At 34.6% G+C, this 20,279-nt stretch overlaps 1 protein-coding gene across 1 annotated transcript; it reads right to left on the bottom strand.

The window, feature by feature from the left end:
* Window positions 1-13,095: 13,095 nt before the first annotated feature.
* On the bottom strand, window positions 13,096-19,230 carry LOC143567052 (26S proteasome non-ATPase regulatory subunit 12 homolog A-like). The gene is made up of 10 exons (XM_077053574.1): window positions 19,034-19,230; window positions 17,542-17,649; window positions 17,353-17,457; window positions 17,205-17,261; window positions 16,940-17,130; window positions 14,181-14,280; window positions 13,977-14,089; window positions 13,732-13,885; window positions 13,567-13,644; window positions 13,096-13,500 (listed from the first exon to the last, which is right to left on the bottom strand). The coding sequence occupies exons 1-10, from the start codon at window positions 19,169-19,171 to the stop codon at window positions 13,282-13,284; spliced, it is 1,263 nt and encodes a 420-aa protein (XP_076909689.1). The 5' UTR covers window positions 19,172-19,230; the 3' UTR covers window positions 13,096-13,281.
* Between the last annotated feature and the right edge of the window lie 1,049 nt (window positions 19,231-20,279).

The raw sequence follows: 20,279 nt of genomic DNA, 5'->3' as shown, positions 1-20,279 counted from the left end.
TGACTGGGTAATCATTGTTTAGCCTGTCATTCAGAGAGATGTATGTGGAGACATGCACATTTCTTCAAAATGACTCTCCACTATAAATCTAGCATATTTAGTTTGTATCACTTCGACTTTTACGCATCATGGAAAGCTACAATGCAAACCAATGACTGTTCTAGAGTCCTTTAAGATTAATAACTTCACCCGTTAGGCACATATAATCAATTTACCTATCATTTTCCAAAGGTTGGATCGATTTTCATTTTAAAACAAACTTTGAAGCTTCGAAAAAGCTGTAGACTGAATAATTATATCACTTCCCAAAGAAAACAGAAAAACAATTTTAAATTTAATCGCCCCGGTCACTTCTTAGTTCTCATATAAATGGAAATCATGTATGTCCATAGTTGGTTGTCAGGACCAAACACATATATAAATATGTGTCCCTCAAACTTAGAACGATCGACATAACTTTCAGCGAAGGAATTTTAAATTCAATCACCCGGATCACTTCTTAGTTCTCAGGTAAATGGCAATCCTGTATGTCCGCGGTTGGATAATAGGACCAAACACATATATATAAATATGTGCCCCTCAAACTTAGAGCAACCGACATAATTTTCAGCGAAGGAATTAAAACAAAACACATCACTATCGCCCCAAATGCTTTCAGTTTTTAGGTGAATGGCTATCCTTTGAATCTACAAGTAGATAAAAGGACTAAACATATACAAGTATATGTCCTTCAAACTTGAGAAACCGACATAATTTTAAGCAAGAGTGATTAGTTTTTTTATTTTATTTGTTTTTTTTAAACAACATGAAAAGACTCGGTTACTCAGGATTGATCATCCAATTTAAGTCAATAAGGTTTTGAAAAGATCGGCAAGGTTATCCAGAGAATCAATCTTTTCCAGCATGATTAATTTCTCCTCAGCACAATCCCGTATGAAATGATGACGAATGTCAATATGCTTAGTTTTACTATGCTTTACGGGATTTTTAGTTACTAAGATAGCAGCAGTATTATCAATGCAAATAGGAGTATGAGTGAAATTCAGACCATAATCTCGCATTTGTTGTTGTATCCACAAAACCTTGGAGCAGCAATTTGATGCTGCCATATACTCTGCTTCACAGGTGGATATTGCAACCGAGGTCTGCTTCTTGCATTGCCAAGACACCAATCTGCCCCCAAGAAACTGACATCCAATGGTAGTCGACTTCCTATTCTGGTTACAACCTCCATAATCGAAGTCGGTGTATGCAACTAGATCCAGTTCACCTCCCTTTGGATACTAGAGACCCAGCTTAAGCTTTCCTTTGAGGTACCGCAGTATCCTCTTCACGCCTTTTATGTGTGACTCCTTTGGATTAGCCTGAAAACATCTCACAAACACAAACTGCAAACATAATGTCAGGTCTAGAAGCAGTTAAATACATTAAAGAACCTATAATTGCGCGATATTGAGTGGGATCCACATCTTCATCACTATCAGAATCAGCACCCAGTTTGTGGTGGATGCATATTGAAGTATCGTACGGAGTACTTTCTTCCATCTTGAATCGTTTGAGCACGTCATTAACATATTTAGTTTGATGAATAAACAGCTCGTCCTTCTTCTGATCTACCTGTAAACCCAAAAATAAGGTTAGTTCACCCATGGCACTCATCTCAAATCTTTTCTTCATGGCCGCTTCGAACTCCTGACACATAGAAATCCTTGAGGCCCCGAAGATAATATCGTCCACATAGACCTAGACAAGAAGAAAATCCTTTCCATTCCATTTCACAAACAGCGTACTATCAATCTTCCCTCTCACAAAACCATTATCCAGCAGGTAATCAGATAAGATTGCATACCAAGCCCGTGGAGCTTGATGTAGACCATATAATGCTTTGCTGAGTCTGTACACATGATCTGGAAAATCTGGATCTGGAAAACTTGGAGGTTGCTCGACATATACCACTTCGTCTACCTTTCCATTCAGAAATGCACTCTTTTGCTTCTAATTGAAACACCTTCATTTCTTTGTGAGCTACAAATGCCAAGAAAACTCGAATTGCCTCCAACCTGGATACAGGAGCAAACACCTCATTGTAGTTTAATCCTTCTTGCTGAGTAAAACCCTTAACTACCAGTCTAGCCTTGTTTCGGACGATTACCCTTTTCCCATCTCTTTTGTATTTAAAAACCCACTTAGTGTCGATTGCGTGCACATCATGTGGCTTCTCAACTAAACTTCATACCTCCATTTTGTTAAACTGAGCTAATTCTTCCTATATGGCTTCAACCCAAGAGCTATTCTTCAAAGCCATCTGATAGTTTTTCGGTTCTATTTGACTGATATATCATGCATACAAACATTCGTTCATAATACCCGTATCTCTGATGCTCACATACACACATGTGTTTTCTTCCAAGCTACCTCTGGTCCGCACACCATTAGAAGGATTACCAATCACATTCTCCAGATGGTGATCCTTGTGGATTCTTGTGGTTTGGACAGGAGCAACTACCAAGTCTTCACCCAGATTAGGAATGAGTTCATTGGTATTACGTTGATTATGAAATGGATTTATGAACTGCTCTTCATCTAAGACAGCGGGTCTTTCTTCAACACTGGACACGGTTGGTCTTTTATCTTCAACATTTGAGCTATTCGTGATGGCCTCTTCTTCATCAATTAACATCTGAGTGGCAATCCTTTCTTCCATATCTATAAATGCATAAGAACGTAGATTAAAAAACTTAAACAGTTTGTCATAATCAAAAACCTCTTCTAGTCCCATGCTAGGCTTTGGCGACTTGTATCTGGTAATGTCAGTGTTACAGACCACCTCAACGTTGTTTCCCGATTGATTAAAGACTCTTCTATCGGGAGACCCAACCACGTAACCAACAAGAATACCTTCGTCAGCTTTCTCACCAAATTTAGAATTAGTCTTTAATATCGAACATAGGGACCCAAAAGGTTCGAGACCTTTAAGATAGGCTTTCGACCATGCATTAATTCATAACAATTTTTGTTTAATTTTTTGACAATTAAAACACAATTAAGGATATTACAAGCTGTAGCGACAGCCTCAGCCCAGAACACCACTGGAAGCTTAGCATCTGCCAGCATGGTCCTGGCCCCTTCAATTAGCATCCTATTCTTTCTCTCAGCTATTCCATTCTGTTTTGGAGTGTACGGTGCACTGAATTGATGTTCTATCTCTTTCTGCAGACAAAACATCTCCATTTGATAATTCTTGAACTCTATGTCGTTATCGCTTCTGATGAATTTGACCTTACCTCTAATAATTTTTTCCACTTTGGTAATCAAGTTAATCACCAGATGCACTGTGTCATCCTTAGCTTTCAGAAAATACACCCACGAGTATCGTGAGTAGTCATCAGTCACTACTAAGAAGTAAGATGTCCCACCCGAACTTTTGACATTTATGGGACCAAAGAGATCCATGTGGAGCAGGTCCAATGGAGTGACTATCAAATTGATCAGCTTGGATTTATGTGGCTTCTTGTGCTATTTTCCTTTCTTGCATGATAGACATTTATCTTCAAAGTTAAACTTTTCAATGGAACCCCTAATACCAAACCATTCTTGACAATGTAATTCATTTTACGTAATGGATGTGTTCCATTCTTCGGTGCCATAACTCAGATTCAGTTTCTGTTGCTTTAGACAAAAGACATGATTCTTCAGTTGCTATATTGGTTGACCTCATGTCCATCATATAGGTATTCTTCTCTCTTGGAGCTTTAATGACAATCCAACTTTCTGGGATCTTGAATCCAGGATAAAGCACTAAGGCTTCGTCCTTTGTAAAGTGCATGGTGTATTCTTTGTCACAAATCGGAGAAACACTCAGAAGATTGTACTTCAATTCTTCCACAAAATTTACTTTTTCCAATTTGATCCTTCCGTTAGTAACCGTACCGATGCCTGAAATTTTTCCTCCACTTTCTCCTGCAAAAGTTACTCTTCCTCCTTGTACAGCCTTCCAATCAAGTAACAATTTCTTGTTACCCGTCATGTGCCGGGTACAGCCACTGTCGACAATCCACCTGTTGTTCACAGTCCTTTCAGACTGTTCCTGCACATTTAAAGAAAACAATTAAAAGCGAGGGACCCAAGACCTCCTGGTCTTGGGTTGTTCAAACCTGTTAAACGGCATCCAACTAGATGGCTGTCTAGAGTTCCTTTGAGGAAACCTGCCATTTGGTATGAAAGGAAGATTTCTAGAGAAACGATTATGAGACCAACCAAAAAGCCCTGAATTTCTAGTATTAAAAGTTTCGTATGACTCAAAGTTACGGGTTTTATGGTTAATAGGGAAAAAACGAGGTTGATTTCTTTGAAATCTTGGATTTATACAAGGTTTGGTGTTAGTGGAATTGGCACTAGTTCAAACACCAATTTAGGTTTCGTTTTGTTCTCAGATATGTTTGGTCTCATACTTTTAGTTTTTTCCTTTTCAGGGGACAAATACTGTCAGCGTGTCCCTTGTTATGACATCTAAAGCAACTCTTATTCAAATTACATGTGGTCATCTGAACATCCTTTTCAGGAGTTACTTCAGAAGATGAGGTTGGTTTACTGACATTGAGTTTCACAAAGGGGGAACGAATGGGTTTAAAGACGATTTCTTTTCACTAATAGTAACATTCGACACCCTTTTTAGTAACACAACTTCATCATTCATTTTACCAGTGTTGACAGGCTTGCTAAGGAATTTGTCTGAATAGGTTCGTTAATATCATTGTCAACCTCTTCAAGATTGACAGGGTTAACGTCGGTTTTGCTTAACTGAACCTTAACGAGTGATATGTCCAAGTTTATGGTACCCGGTATGGTTTGATCAGTTTGAACACAGACAGTCGCCCGATTACTAGTATTATAAGTATAGTTATTATTTAAATGTGGTGGAACTTCAGAGAATCCAATTCCCTCTTTATTGTTCGGAGAATGTTGAACACTTAGGACATGATTTAGCATCATGGAAGAGTTCCTAAACTGTTCAAGTTTTCTATTTAGTTCCACCACTTTTACTTGGTAATCAGCTTTCTGTTTATCTTTTTCAGCATAGTGACGGTCACAAAATGCACCAACAAACACCCTTTTTTTTTAACAAAATGCTTATATGTTATCAGCAACCCAGTGCTCGTAACACTTAAGAAAACCAGCGTACATAAGTTATGACCAAAAGCCTTACAAAACCTATGGCCAAGTTAGGTTGCAAATTCACTGAAAAAAATCTTTGTGAGATCGTCAATATTGTACCGAACGACAACTTCGCCTAACATACCAAGGCGAAGTTGTCCCTAACTTCGCTATAAAGCTAACATCGCCCATATCAAAATGCTAAATAGTAAGTTCACCAAAACCAAAACATAACAAACAATATTCTGATTACAGACATGATAAACTAAAGACTAATGAACTACTGACACAAAGCACCAAAACTTATAGTAGTTCACCGCTACATTTTTAATTCATCCTCCACGGCTCTTTCTTTATTCTTTGGAGGTGTCCGTTAATGTTGTTTTCTCCTTTGGCCCGATTTTCGTGTATCTCAAACAGCTCAACACTTCTCTATGTACATTTTAAATGACATATGTCCATCTTCGAACTTTCTTCACAAGGTTAGTGCCGATATTCTTTGTTGATATCGCCATTATCTCAGCGATTGCTAGAGTGAGAATTCTATTATTAGGCTCGTTTCCATGGTAGCTTCCTTAAGTCTTCCCCGCCTATTATCCTTATAACTTATGATAAAGGTAATGGACTAAACCCCGACTCGGCTCATCCTTACCTTTGATTTATATTATCTAATCCCCTTTTATCTTTTCAGCCCATTCCTGGTCCACACCTGGACCAACGACATTTTTGAAAATGCGTCTCATGCTTCTCTCAACTGTTGGCTCCTTTTTCCCACTTTCAAATTTACATTTCCTATCTCCTTCTTATCTGGTTGGTAGGATGTTTGGTTGGAGTAACTAGTACTCTCCAAGTATTTTGGTTTCTCCTGGGCTTTCCTGACTTGGTCTCTGTCGTGGGATGGAGACCCATTTTCATAGAAGGCTTTACAAGCCCCCTAGTCCTTATTATTTATGATAAGGACAAGAGACTAATGTAGTCATAGCTCACCTTTCTTATAATATACGGGATAGGTTCATCCCTTTTAGACCCATTCATTGTGCAAGTATCGGACGAGATCCTCTTTCGATACCTGGTTGAGGTAGATGATAATTAGTTCCCACGAGTCTGACCCAGTTCTCTTGATAGCTTAAATCTACAATGATATTAATACACGGTTCCTCTTCTATATAATAAAAGATGAGTAAACCATAGACACAATGGATTGATTCCATTTTGACTTATCAAATTTGAGCCTAGTAAGGTTGAGATGGCGAAGTCATGGGATGAGATAAGGACCAAGCATTACAAGCGCATCCCCATACAATGGGGCCAGTCATGTAATTGTCTCTTCAAGTCCCTAGTCCCTTATACTAATTATTTATGATTTGGATAATAGACTTTTAGCCAAAGTTTCTTTAGCATAACAAAGACAAGGTTAAGTTTTCTTTCTTAAGAGTTGTTAGTGGTCAATTAAAAAGCTTTAATAATGATCATGTTATCCTTGATTTATTGGTGTAAGTCATAAAGACAAAGAAAAACAATCTCCAATGTGATAATATACGATGAAAATGTATCATCCCACTGACATTAATGATGACTTGAATTATTTCTATATGTTTCTTCTGCAAAATATTGTCGGTTAATATGAACAAATCAAGTTAATAACATTAGTTGATATTGTGTTTTAACTCGAGGGTGTATTTAAGCATATTTTGGGCTATACGCTTAAACAATATTACATTCATATCTAACTATATTAGTGACAAGCGTTCTACAACTCAAATTACATATATCATTGTGATACTACAATCATATATCATATCAAATTCCCCAAAATCAATAAAAACAAAATCCGGAAACCAAAGCAAATCAATAACAAAAAGAGACACAACTAGTCCCTGAAAACCCAGCACCTCCTCATCCTAGTCCAACAACACGTTTCCCTCCATGAATCACCACCACTATATATAACCCCAGCCAGCCAGCCTGTCATTATTTCCCAAGATTCCATTCCAAGAAAAACCAAAACCCAATTAAATATCTATCATCCTTCATTCCAATCATCAATCTCAAAATGCCGCCATTGGAGGAAGACCTTTTTATTCCTTCAACCCCAGGCAAAATCAACAGATCCTTCCACCACCACCACCACCACCATGTCCTTATGGGCCTTGTTATTAATCGCCCTCACGGCCTCCTATCTAAGCATCCAGAGCTTCATCGATTCAGGCACCCGCTACATCCACCACCCGCCGCTTCTAACCCATCCATCCATCGGTGGGCCCCACTGGGAGAAACAAGCAGGCGTACGATACGCCATGAAAAACCCGCATTTGTATGTCCATAGTAACATTGCGGGTCTAGTCACGCTTTTGGAACAATCTAAATCCGTGGACCCACAGCCCGCGGTCGTGTGGGCCAGCTCGGTTTACGGGTTGAACGATAAGGCCCCGTTTTCCGAGTTGGACCGGACAGACCGGCCCGCTTCGTTATACGCAGCCACTAAAAAAGCATTAGTTTTGTGATTTTCTTTCGTTTGTTAACTGGTATGAATCGTATTATGGCAAACATGTAAAGCATTAGTTTTGTGATTTTCTTTCGTTTTTATTAAATTAGATTTTACTGTCAATTTTTAAATTTTATTAGGATTTTTAGTGAAAAGAACGAAATTTTAGTTAAAGAACGAGGGATTTTTGGGTTTGATATTTGGGGTTAAGGTAATGCTATTCTTATCTTTAATTTATATTCTAAATAAATAAAATGTAAAAGTCAACTATTCATTTTACACGATAATAATAGATTAATAGATAAATAAATGTATAATAGATATCGTCTAGGGTTATTTTTGTTTACTTATTTGGGTGGGGAGGGGGGGGGGGACTGATTTTGGTTGAATAAGAAGCACGAGGGGTTGGATGTGACATTTATTAAAGGCCAAAAAGACCAACCGCGTAATTATATTGGACAGCTGGATTGTACGGACATGGGCCTAGCCCTGCCGTGTCAAATTTACCTTTTTATCCCTTGTTGTTATCGTTTAAACGGGTAGGTACAGATTCAAATGCTGGTTATTGTATGAGTAAGCGTTAACTAGTTAAAAGAGTATTTGGGTCTTTTGGCGCCATCTTGTTTGTCACGGAATGGTTTAAAGGCCAAAAAGACCAACCGCGTAATTATATTGGACAGCTGGATTGTACGGACATGGGCCTAGCCCTGCCGTGTCAAATTTACCTTTTTATCCCTTGTTGTTATCGTTTAAACGGGTAGGTACAGATTCAAATGCTGGTTATTGTATGAGTAAGCGTTAACTAGTTAAAAGAGTATTTGGGTCTTTTGGCGCCATCTTGTTTGTCACGGAATGGTTTATCGACGCCATGGTTAGGGAGGTGGCCGGATGGCGTCTCCGATGGTTAACCACAACGAATAGTCTTGTAAACTTTTCAAATTGTTGATCATAACTAATGAGAAATTTTGTGGGTTTTAGATTCTAAATGTTCAATCTATGGTTTAATTTTCCGCTTTAACGGTTTAATCCAGTTTGTAACTTCAAAATCGGTTGTGTGGTTTGTAACTTTTATATGTAGTTATTTAAATGTATTGTATTGTAATTGAAAGTTTTACTAATGACTTTGGCAAATAGCATAAAGTTTGTTTCAATTCGTTTAACCGTCACAACCAAGCGGATACAATAGGTGGTTCGGCTGACCACAGACCACCCAACCTTGTCCGTTGATTTTGTCTAAAAGTAATTTAGTTTCTTGACATGATTTAACAAAATTTGTCTTCTTGTTATGCATCTTAGATATTTTAATAATTTATTCGATTGATGTTTATGTCTGTTAATCATTTTTATTTCTTATTGAGATATTTAATTTTGGGTACAAAATATTTTTTGTTGAGTCCTTTTTATTTGTAACAACTCACCCTTTTTATAAAGATGCAAAAGTAGAACACTGTTTTGGGTGAGTGGGCAAACCCATTTTTCGACAAAAGTTCCAAGTATCTTGTTCTTTTGCCTTTAATTAACAAGAAGTAAATGACAAGCTCTGTTAAGTTGTTTTATATTTATTTTAAAAACTACATTCTCTATAAAAGATGTAAAAGAGGTAAACTTATTTACAAACTATGGGGTATGGACTCGTGTCGCAACTCGCAAGTGATAATGAGGTGGACAACGGTAAGAAGGGGACACCACCCCCTCTTCATTTTTGCCACTCAAATATTGTCGCACAGTGGTAGTACCATTTTGATCCCCGCCGAGTGATTTAGTGAGGGGGAATAAGGTGGTATATTTCGTTGATTAAGTGGTGTTGAGGGAAGAATGGGCATTGGACACTGATGCCAAATTGTAGGGATTGTGGGGAAGAGGGGTTCATATCCTATGCCTAATCGAAATTTGGTGATGGCGTTAGTGGTATTGATGGTATGACTCTAGTAAATGGTGTAAATTTTTGACACAATAGAAAAATAATTCATTGAAAAAACAGGTTTTATGTTTAGTTGTTTCACCTGTTTGGTTAAACAAGTCAACATGTTAACCTGCTTAGTTAAATAGGTCAACATGTTAACTAAGATTATTCTTTTCCACCAACTAGTTCATGTATCATTTAGCTCATTCTTTTACAACCCAATTAACATCTTTATAACAAGATTATTCTCCCTTAGCCATTTGACACGTTTAGATGAAAGAAGTTAAACAGGGTGTTATCAGTTTACACAAACATAATAGCGTGTGTAGGGTTGACATTTATGACACGACAAAAAGTATGGCCGTGTTTTGGATGAGCAATTTAACATGCCAACTCAACACGATTGAGGCACCAAGCAGCTATGAGGATGGTGGTGGTTACATTATTGGTCGTGGTGATGGTTATGTAGTTAGCAAAGGCGACCATTAGGTGAAGATGATGACCAAAATTGAAAGCTATAAATAGTGATCATGGATGTTGCTCGTATTTTAGAGAAAATGTGTTTAAAATGTTGACTATTTTGACACGTTGAGTCAGACCAAATGATCTTACTGCATAGTTTGGTATCTCTAAATGAAGTAGAATACAACCTTTTACACACATTCTGTGTCATTCGTAATTTGTGTGTTTTGGCCCATTTTGAGTTGAATTTATATAAAAAAGGATTTCTTTTAGGCTAGTGATTTTTAACAAACAATGACCTTTATTATTCACTCTGTTATACGTCAACATCTGACATACACAATAAGATTGTTTGATTAGGATAATTTCAATTCATTTATGTGAAGTTACTTAATATAATTTATCATGTTTCATTAATTAAACCAGATAATGATTTTAGAAGTGTAGTTTTATTACAATAGTAATTGATTATTAATAAATTTAAAATAGTGCTTCTCTGTTTTGTTTGAGATTATAATATGAAATATAAATATTTAACTAACATGGCGTCTTCTAGTGTTTGTCCATTTAGTTAACTCAACTGAAATTTACAACGCTAAGAAATAATAACTCACAATGTATATTTCTTTGTTTGTAATTAGAGCGTGCCCTCAGGATCAATAAAGGAGAACTTTGATCAAACTAGTGAAATGGAAATACGATTGGGATATGCAATGATAAAGGGTAAAAGATAGTAACGTCAATTTAAACCAAATGATTACAGGACTAATTAACAACTACCTAACATTCTAAGCATAGCCGCATTGCGGACCCATATTAAACCCAACGGCTCACGTGAACCGATTGATTTTCTTTTAATACATGGAAATGATATATAAAAGGTTGTAATAAATCCATGAGAATTATAGATACGAATTCACAATAACAAGTTTAACGTTGGTGTAGTAGTAAACCCCGTGTTCTATAGAGTTTGTGGCACTCACAATGGAATCTTCATCCCATTCCTCATTCTCAAATTATAAGGAAAATATGTTATTTTGTTAATTTTCATTTATACAATGGAGGCCTCATCCTCATACCTCTTACCCCAAATTATATAGGATTCTAGGAAACTAAAGTAAAACTCCATATTTGAGTGTCCACTATTCACCCTTAAGTGAGTGAAAGGATATATTATTTAATCAACTACAAATATATGTGGGGAAATAGATGTTGAAGATTTTTAAAAAGTGAATAAGTTATATTAATAAATATGTATTTTACTTTAAGTATATCATGTGTTTTAGTTAAATAGAGCAGAGCATTCACGATCCACCACACATCTAACTTAAGTAAAACATATCATTTTTTAAATTTATCTTACATTTTCTAATACATCTAACATTCCATTCCTCATATTTACTCTATCCAATTATACTATACATTATTGTTTTTTTTCTCTTTTTTTCCGTCACATCACACACCAAAAATATTTTAAAAAGTAGATATATGGTGAAAGTGACAAATCAAATATAAAGGATGTTTTTTGTTTTCCCTTTAAAAGATAGAATTGGAGTGAGTTTTTAAGGTCTTTAGCTAAAATGTGAAGATGAGTTTGGAAATCGGGATGGGTTGAGAATACTCTTAGTTCATACTTCATCAAATTCGCCATCGTCACTGCACCTGTTGACTTCACATCCCCCGACGACCCTGGCACCTGTCAGTTGCCGGCCTCACTCACAATCAGTGACGGAAATCATAATCACTTTGTAGAATCACACCCCTCCCTCATAATCGACTTATACATAACCTTTCGGCTAACAATATACCAAAACTACTTGTATCTTAGATTGTGTAGTTGTGTTGGATGCTTGAATCTTTGATTTGAATTTTATGTGCTTTGACTCTGTGAACATGAATATAGAATTTGTGATTTAGTTTTGTTAAAACTTGACATTTAGGGTTAATGGAAAGATTGCCTAAAAGACAAACATCAACGTTTGAGTCCTAATCTTCTTCAAAGATCAAATAATACCCCATACTTGGCAACATGGTGTTAGATATGCATATACAAGAACTTGAAAATCGTTTTAATAAGGTAGCAACCGATGATAATTTTAATGCATTTGATGTTCAAAATATATTAACGTTGACCGAGGTATATCTGCGTGATTTTAGTAATGGAGAAAGAGGAGATCTTAAGAATGAGCTCGACACCTATCGTTTTAAAAAATGAAAAATTAAAGTATCAAAAGATAACTTAAGAAAACATATGAAGATATTTTTATTTTGAAACACAAACAGGGCAATTCGTAAGGAGTTCAAAGTAAAAACAAACACGTTTTGTTTTATTATATACCCAACTTAAAAGGAAACTTATCTAAAACTATCAGAAACATTAATGAAGGGCTACATTGATAAGGTGAAGATAAGTAAAGTAGTACTTGTAGTAGAATATCGAATTGAGCGGTGATGATGGTCCAGCTGCTTCCAGTCAGCTTTAACTTTACTTGCAGTAAGGTCCATCAAAATTGTGGTGTGCCACTCACAGTTTGGAGTTATTAAAACCCCCTACAGTTTTTAACTTTCTTTAATTCCATGTTAACTGTAAAAAAAATCCAAGTAAATACTAACAAATTTTCTTTTTTATTTAGTTTTAACTACAGCGAACTTGAATTAAAGCTTGAGTAGTGTTTTGGTGTGTGATGGTCAAAAAATGATCAAAATATAACAACAGTTCCGACCTTTAACAGTATACGTCGTTTCTGTACGAACAAAAATTAATGAAGAATTGGGAGATAATAGAAGTACTGACAGTATTCAGTGCAAATTCTCAACACATTTTCATTCTTCCAACTTCTAACAATCTAATTTTAAACCAAGCCAAGCTTATCACAATCTCATGTTTTCAGCTGAGTCTAAAATTTTAGCCAAAACTTGAGCTCGCTCTAGCTCGATTTGGCTCACTAATAGCTCGGAAGGAATAAAACTCATTTGTTTAAAAAAAATCATTCTGATTTTTTATCAATGCTACCAGTTTGATCAATCTATCTAGGTCAGATTTTATCGTCTTAGATTTGCAATGCTTACTTTTCAATGTCAGAAAATCAACCAAAACATGACTTAAAAATGAATCAAAAGTTATCAAAGGTACAACATATCACATTTAATATCTGGAATTAGTCACCAAAATAACAAGAAAACAAATCACAGAATTAAAAGCTTAAGTATCAAATTCTACGAATTTCCCACTGCCGTCCTTAGTTTTTTATAAAAAGCATAATTCGTGATCAGATTTTCATACTTGAAGTGCAGCTTTGTGAACCATGGTTTCCTTGTGAATTTGGTGACAACTTTTCTCAACAAGGTCAAGTAACTTCTCCAAGTTAGTAGCCCATGAGTTTAAGATGTCATTACTGTCTTTTGTTGTCTCAAAGCATACTATTCCCATAGGCCTGTCTATCTTTGCCACCAGCGCCTTTGATACCACCATTTCAGATAAATGTTTTTCAGCTTCCTGCCATTTTTATATAAAATTAATATTGAATTATGTAACTTTATACCATGTTTGCGGAAAACATACCTCAACAGTAAGACAAAGAAGCTCAGCCAGTCGTTTCACCGTTATCCTCGCATAGTACTTTGAGACAACAAGGATATTCTGAAAACAGAAAACATATGGTTTCCAGTGAGTAAGAGAATAACAATAAATAATATGAATATAGAAAACCAGAGTATTATTAATTACATGCTCAATAACTCTCTCTTTGAGATCATCAGCAGCTTTGTCTCCCAAAGGTCCACCTAACATGTTCTTTTCATTCTCAAACTCATCCTTAAATGTGTTCCACAAACCAGTCCACTGAATCACCTCCATTGTTATCAGTTGTTTTAAAAGCGACCTTAAAAACCACATAATAAACATTATCATTACATAATAATCAAAATCTTTGAACAAAATAACTAAAGACATTAATAAATAGTTTCCAGCACCTGAAATGAGGAATTTCTGAAAGATTTTTATCATCCAAAGTCGAATTTAAAAGACTCGACTGCATAGGATCATGTGGTGCCAATACTAAATACCAGCAAATTTTCCTCAAAACCTGCGTGTATGGCGTCATATATAAACATTACTAAAATATCTAAAACTAAAAAATAAAAACCATGAACCAACAAAGTGAAAGAAATGTTTACCGGGATCCACTTAGCAGGGTCCTCTTTGACAGAAGGGATCTCGTATATTGACTTGTAACACCGGCATATTTCAAGATAGTCATTGTTGTGTGAATAGTATCTACATATATGTTAAGCAGAAATTAATAATATAAATTGGTAAATTCTATAGGAACCAACATACTTCATGCATTTTCTCATAAAAAGTCCCTTAACAATTTTTTCACATAAAAAACCAACACACTTTTTATTTTCATAAAAGTATATTCAACAAATTTTTACACATTAAAATACCTCCATATATATATGAACAAAAACATGTTGAGACCACCTAATTCAAAGATGCTTATCATATTGCCCTACCCATTTTATGCCTCTTAATTCTCGAATCACTTATAGTTTCCTAATTCGGAACAATTGCCTCCTTTAATTTGACGCGGTTGTGTGAAACCCTAATCGACTTATCTGGTACGCTTATATTATCATCTAAACCTCTGCAAATCTAATTTGAATAAATGCTTCCAGGTACCAACGTTTTCTGATGTTGATTTATCGGATTTTTTTATTGTTTGTGTTCATGATTTGAAGTTATAATACAACCAGTAAAGTTTTATGCTTTCCTGTTGGGAATTTGTTGCTAACAAACATTTGAACTTCAAATCAAAACCCTTCCGGTGGAATGTCATGCCTTTTTTAAATGCTAATGATATTCAAGTTAATCTCAACGTTTGACTTTAAAATCCAAACCCTACAGGTGTAAACCTTCCAATTACAAGTCTGTTTCAATTTACAATTATAATCGAAAACCGTACAGTTAGTATTCGACAACTTAAATAGACTATCATTGGAGATTATGAAATTTTGTTCAGGTCAATATTACTTATTATTTTCAAAATGTGTAATTACAAGATCATATTCTGGCCTATATATTGTTGTACAAAATATGAAATTATTTTACATTTTGTTATGTGCGCTTTCATACAGGGCCATCTTCTATACAATATCGATTTTGAGTTTGTTGGCTCTAAAATTTGAGTCAATTTGTCCTATTTTTAGTAAATTAATGATATGAAACTAACAAATTTGATCATCGGTTTAGGGTTAATTGCTTCCCGTTTTTGTTAATCGATTAGCGATTTTAGTTCTTTGACAATCTTAAACTGTGATCCTGTTATTGATAAAGCTCGAAGCATATTTGTGGATTCCATCAGTGGGTCCTGTTTGGCTCAAAAATTTTGATCTTGTAGAAACAATAAGTTTGGTTGTACCCTTGTAAATCATAATTCAGTCCAAATTAGTATTCTCAATGTGATTTTGTATTTTGTGGCTTGCAATTTTTTCATAATTAATGCATACAAAAACAGTGCAATAAGTGATCACGGATCATTGGTTTGCCATGAAAATGTAAAAGGCCAAACCCATAAGGTGAAAAAATTGTAACACCATCTGCAAATTCCCAAACTACCTCTGTTATAAATTCAATTATTCATATTTAAACTTTCTGGACAATTTAGATCGAATTAACACACTGCTATTCAATCTCTACTATACAATTTGCCATCACATATTTCTACTCAAATGCTAGACATCCCACACATCAAATTTCTTAATCCTATGTGTGCCAAGTTAATGGTATAATTATTTTTGACTAAATGCAGGCACAAGTAATTAACCCTCTTCTTAGGGAGGTACAGATTATGTCAGGATGGAAATCATAATAAAAGATCGGCTATTTCTTAATAGACGACTTTATAAAATCCGAGAATAAAAAAAAATTAATCAACAGCTTGTGTTTATCATTGACATAACTAGCATTGTATTAGTTATAGTTGCAGATCAGTCGTGGTTGCTATATTCGCCCTAAACGGAAGACATTTGTAATTGTTGTTAACGTTTATTTGATTCGGCTATATAGTTCAAGTCTATAATATACATGGTGCTTTAGTATTCTTTGTTTTGTTTTTCTTTTGTGCTTTTTCCTATTTAATTTCCTGATATATTAATTACCTAAAAGCTTAACTATTGCTAATATTATCTGCAGATTATGATAACTTGTTAAGGTTAATTGGGCGTATACTAATGGGCAGAGGGAGGATACATATCACAGCTTGCTTTATATCATGCTTATTTATCTAAATTTTTATAATTTAGAATTTGACAATTTAAATGAATTTGCATCTTGAAATGCCTGTATTTATTCAAGGTATGTCTTAATGTTAACCACTAGAAAATAAAAATACAAATTGTTAAAATTTTGTTAATGTTATCGTTTTTGTTGTTCAACCTGTATTCAGATAAATAATGTTTTAAACTGAACACGTAGCATTAGCAAGGGCAAGGCACACTCTGCTTAATGTTAGTCTTTTCTTTTCCAATTTTTTAATTCAATAAGCTGAAAATAACAAATAATCTTTGAAATATAATATAATAAAAACACATGTACGTGCGTGAATAACGTAAATTAAAATACTATAAGCATATAAAATGGTTTGTATAACATTAAAAAGTTATAAAAAACGACTTTATCAATATTATAGTGTAATTTGCCAAATAATATTTGCATAATTTCATCCAGTCATAATTAAGAGATATATGTAAAAAAAAAAAATACATGTTAATGGACTTTTATGATAACAAGCTGAAAGTATGTTGGTTTTTTATGTGCAAAATACTGTTAAGGGTCTTTCACAAGATAAGATAGAAACTATGTTGATGGCTAATGGTATTTGGCCTATAAAATAACAATAAAAAATAAAGTAAAGTTCTGGAATTGTACTAACCGGATCATGAGTTCATAGTAAATCCGCTTCAATTCAGGCAATGATGGAATATCAGCGGGGGCTTCTTCAACAATGCTCTCACCTTCTTTCGGTTTCTTCACTTTTGTATCAGCATCAAAAACTCGTGGGCTAATCTTTCTTGAAAGGATTTGTGCACGCACATAATCTTGGCGGTCTAAACATAAACGGACCTGCACGTAATAAACGTCACAGCATCATATTCGTGATTCAAAAACATTTATTAAACGATCGGTTTATCGCTTACTTGTTCAAGAATGAATGCAATCTTTTCAGTTTTTGCCATCGCACCAAACGTTTCCACCTGTCACAATACAACTATTTCGTTAAATAAAATCATAAAAATAGCTCAATTTAAAGAAAGTTGTACAATAATTATGATATTATTAACCAACCGCAATCTCTTGCATCAAATCAGCAGCCTCGGCTATTTGCCCTTGTTCCTCCTTGATCTTAGCTAGTCTCTTGATTAATCGGGCTCGCTCGATTTCAACATAAATCTATCAACCGTAAAAATGAGTTAAAAAGGCTGGAAAAGAAACATAAGTTGAGAAACATAATCCTGTTTATTCAAAAAAGAATACCTTTCCAGCAGATACACTGTTAAGTGTTTTGATAAGCTCAATCTTGGTTTCGATATCTGGAGTCTGATCAATATATTGCATTGCTTGTTGCACCATAGCAGTGACAGCCTTAAGTGTAGAAAAAACATTGCATATAAATAGTCACAAAAACTTGCATTTTAAACAAGACAATGATATGATGTACGGTTGTATAAAATCAAAACAACAAAGCATAGCATAGCAGATAAGAGCAAAAAAATTTTCATGTCAAAACACTACTGCAACAAGAAACAGGAAAACTTTTTGATGCAGTTAATCAAGAATCTTTGATGAAGAAGTCATTACAATTTATAAACATAACAGAATATAAGTAGAAATCTTGTATTGATGACATTAACCTGATCAAAGGCCCCAACAGTAATTGCAAGAAAAGTCCAAGACTACATTTTTCTATTTTCGATGTTCTAGTAAAATATATGTTTCCTTTAAATTCATGATTATCTTTTGAACACAACTTATCTTCCTCCCCAAGATATCATTTAAGGTTTAGTTGATCCTCTCATCGGTTGCCAATATAAATATTCTGTTTGTTTTTATGTTGACCTCACCTATTGAGTTCTATTACACATTAAGATTACTCCCAGTGGGAACTCATGTGTTAGTCACTCTTGTGGTTTGTGTTTTTGGCAAATCAATCATGACAAATTGACAATTAGTATCACCTATTGATACTGCCTCTTTATAATAACAACGCAGCACAAACAAATCCTATAAATCTAAAACTAGAATTCTGGAAGAACATGGCTTGAAGAGGTTCTTTATTATCTAAGTATTAGAATTAAACCAAACAGAAATTCCCTATGCATCATTAACAGTTGTACTCGTACTGGTAGCACAAATCTCCTAGTGTAGAAAACAGCAATACCAAAGGATCCGAACTCCACAGGCATCAATCCACAATTGGCCTAAACATCAAACTTCCAACAGTCCTAATCGACTAATTTTCAAAGTTTCCACGCATGCATATAACAATTTCTTACCGTGATGAAGCAACATTTATACTACCCAAAAAGTAAGTCAAGTTAAGTGTATTAAATGAAGCCTTTTAACCCATCAGCACTAAAAACAACATGACTGCAAATTGTTCCGGTTACATAAACTTCAGTTTGAGTAGAGTACACCACATATACAGCACCAAAAACTTTTATAAAAGTATATGCTATTCTTTCGGCATACAGCCGACAGATTCGATTAACAGTACATTCCCTAGTCCAGTAAAAGAGTATATCAGAGTGTATACACTTACTATATGCTTTCACCTATAAAATTGGCAAACAAGGAAAGTAGGCTACAATACTCGATTATCTAATATCAAAACTAATAACTTCTGTAAAAGATTAGAAACAGAAACACCTAAGCAATTATAATAGACTTAAGGACACGCATCAAGCCTTCAATTATTCCATCAAATTAAGTTGATCATAATAAGATAGAAGACTAGAAGTGTATTCACCTGCTTCAACTGGCCACGTCGCTTGGACAAGACAACAATCTGATCATTGAGCGTCTTCCAATCACGACGCTCGAAGCAAAGCTTAAGAATATCAATCGCCGCCTTCTTCGTACCGGCGACATCGCCGTTGAGTCTCATCTGCTTCTCCACATTCAGCAGTGACTCGATTTGAGAGTCCAAGCTACCTCCTCCTTCCTGTACAAAGAACAAATTAGATAACAGGATGGAATAATAATAATAAGGTAATTCCGTTACGAGCTTACCATTGTGAATCGGAAGTAGTGATTTGGGGATTTTGTGAACCCTAGAGTGAGGGAATGAATAAGATGATGAAGAAAAGAATATGACTGACTTGATCAGCAAGCCAATGGGTTTTTAAATGGGCCATTTGACCTCATACTTTTTATCTTTTTCGCCCATTGTGTTACAGTTACCGGCCCATTTGAACCTATGTATTTGATGAAATATGTTTTTATTTAATTTTTGTTTTTTACATTATTTCAAGAAATGTGTTTTTTTTTTTCTTCTTAAAATTAATTATGACAACACCTCGTCTTTGGTTTGATTTTATATTATTTTAATGAAAATTATGTTTCATTCGAGATTCATGTTTCGTTTTCCATCATCTTATTTTTGGAATTTAGAGTCATCATCTCTAAAAGTTGGTGAATAATATATCTCCATATAAGATCCATTATTCAGGTCTTTAAATTTAAAGATATATTTTGATTTATGCCACCAAGCATTATGATTTGTATCTCAAACATGAAAAAAGAGAAAGAATAATGAAGTAATAATATAAATATAGAAACGGAGGATTGGATGTTGGGAGTTTTATAAAATTGTAGTTAAATTTAGTTACAATAAAAAAAAATTAGAGAATGAGGGATTTTAGTATAAGCATACTAAACGGGGTGCACGCGCAATACAACGGAATACATGTACAAACTCTTACTTTTAAAAACCATTGTTTCAAGCAATTAACTAAAATATAAATAAAAATATATCAATCAAAAACATAATAATTAAAAGTTAAAAATATAGGTTAACTTGATACTTAAAGAATTCATGTATGGTCGCAACCATGACACAATATTCTTTTCCTTTATTTTTTAATTAGTTTTATTTGAGTGTTGACGACTTTTTTACTGACTATACCATCAACCCGACACAATTCGCTGATATGTTACCTATTTCATTTTAAATTCTAACTCATACATGTAACTAATATTGATTTTTACTTTTC

Source organism: Bidens hawaiensis, unplaced genomic scaffold (genome assembly GCF_021521415.1).
Source record: "Bidens hawaiensis isolate Kalapana, Puna unplaced genomic scaffold, B.hawaiensis_p1.1 tig00023205_1, whole genome shotgun sequence".
In the NCBI taxonomy this organism is placed as follows: Eukaryota; Viridiplantae; Streptophyta; class Magnoliopsida; order Asterales; family Asteraceae; genus Bidens; species Bidens hawaiensis.
This window is presented reverse-complemented; position numbering and strand designations above follow the sequence as displayed.

What these genes read in the sequence shown, in the direction of transcription:
- LOC143567052 (XM_077053574.1), bottom strand. Translation starts at nt 19,171, where the DNA reads ATGAGACTCAACGGCGATGTCGCCGGTACGAAGAAGGCGGCGATTGAT. An exon ending in TACTATGAACTCATGATCCG is followed by an intron (nt 14,281 to 16,939) that starts GTTAGTACAATT and finishes ACATATATGTAG; the next exon opens with ATACTATTCACACAACAATG. An exon ending in TCAGAAATTCCTCATTTCAG is followed by an intron (nt 13,886 to 13,976) that starts GTGCTGGAAACT and finishes GTGGTTTTTAAG; the next exon opens with GTCGCTTTTAAAACAACTGA.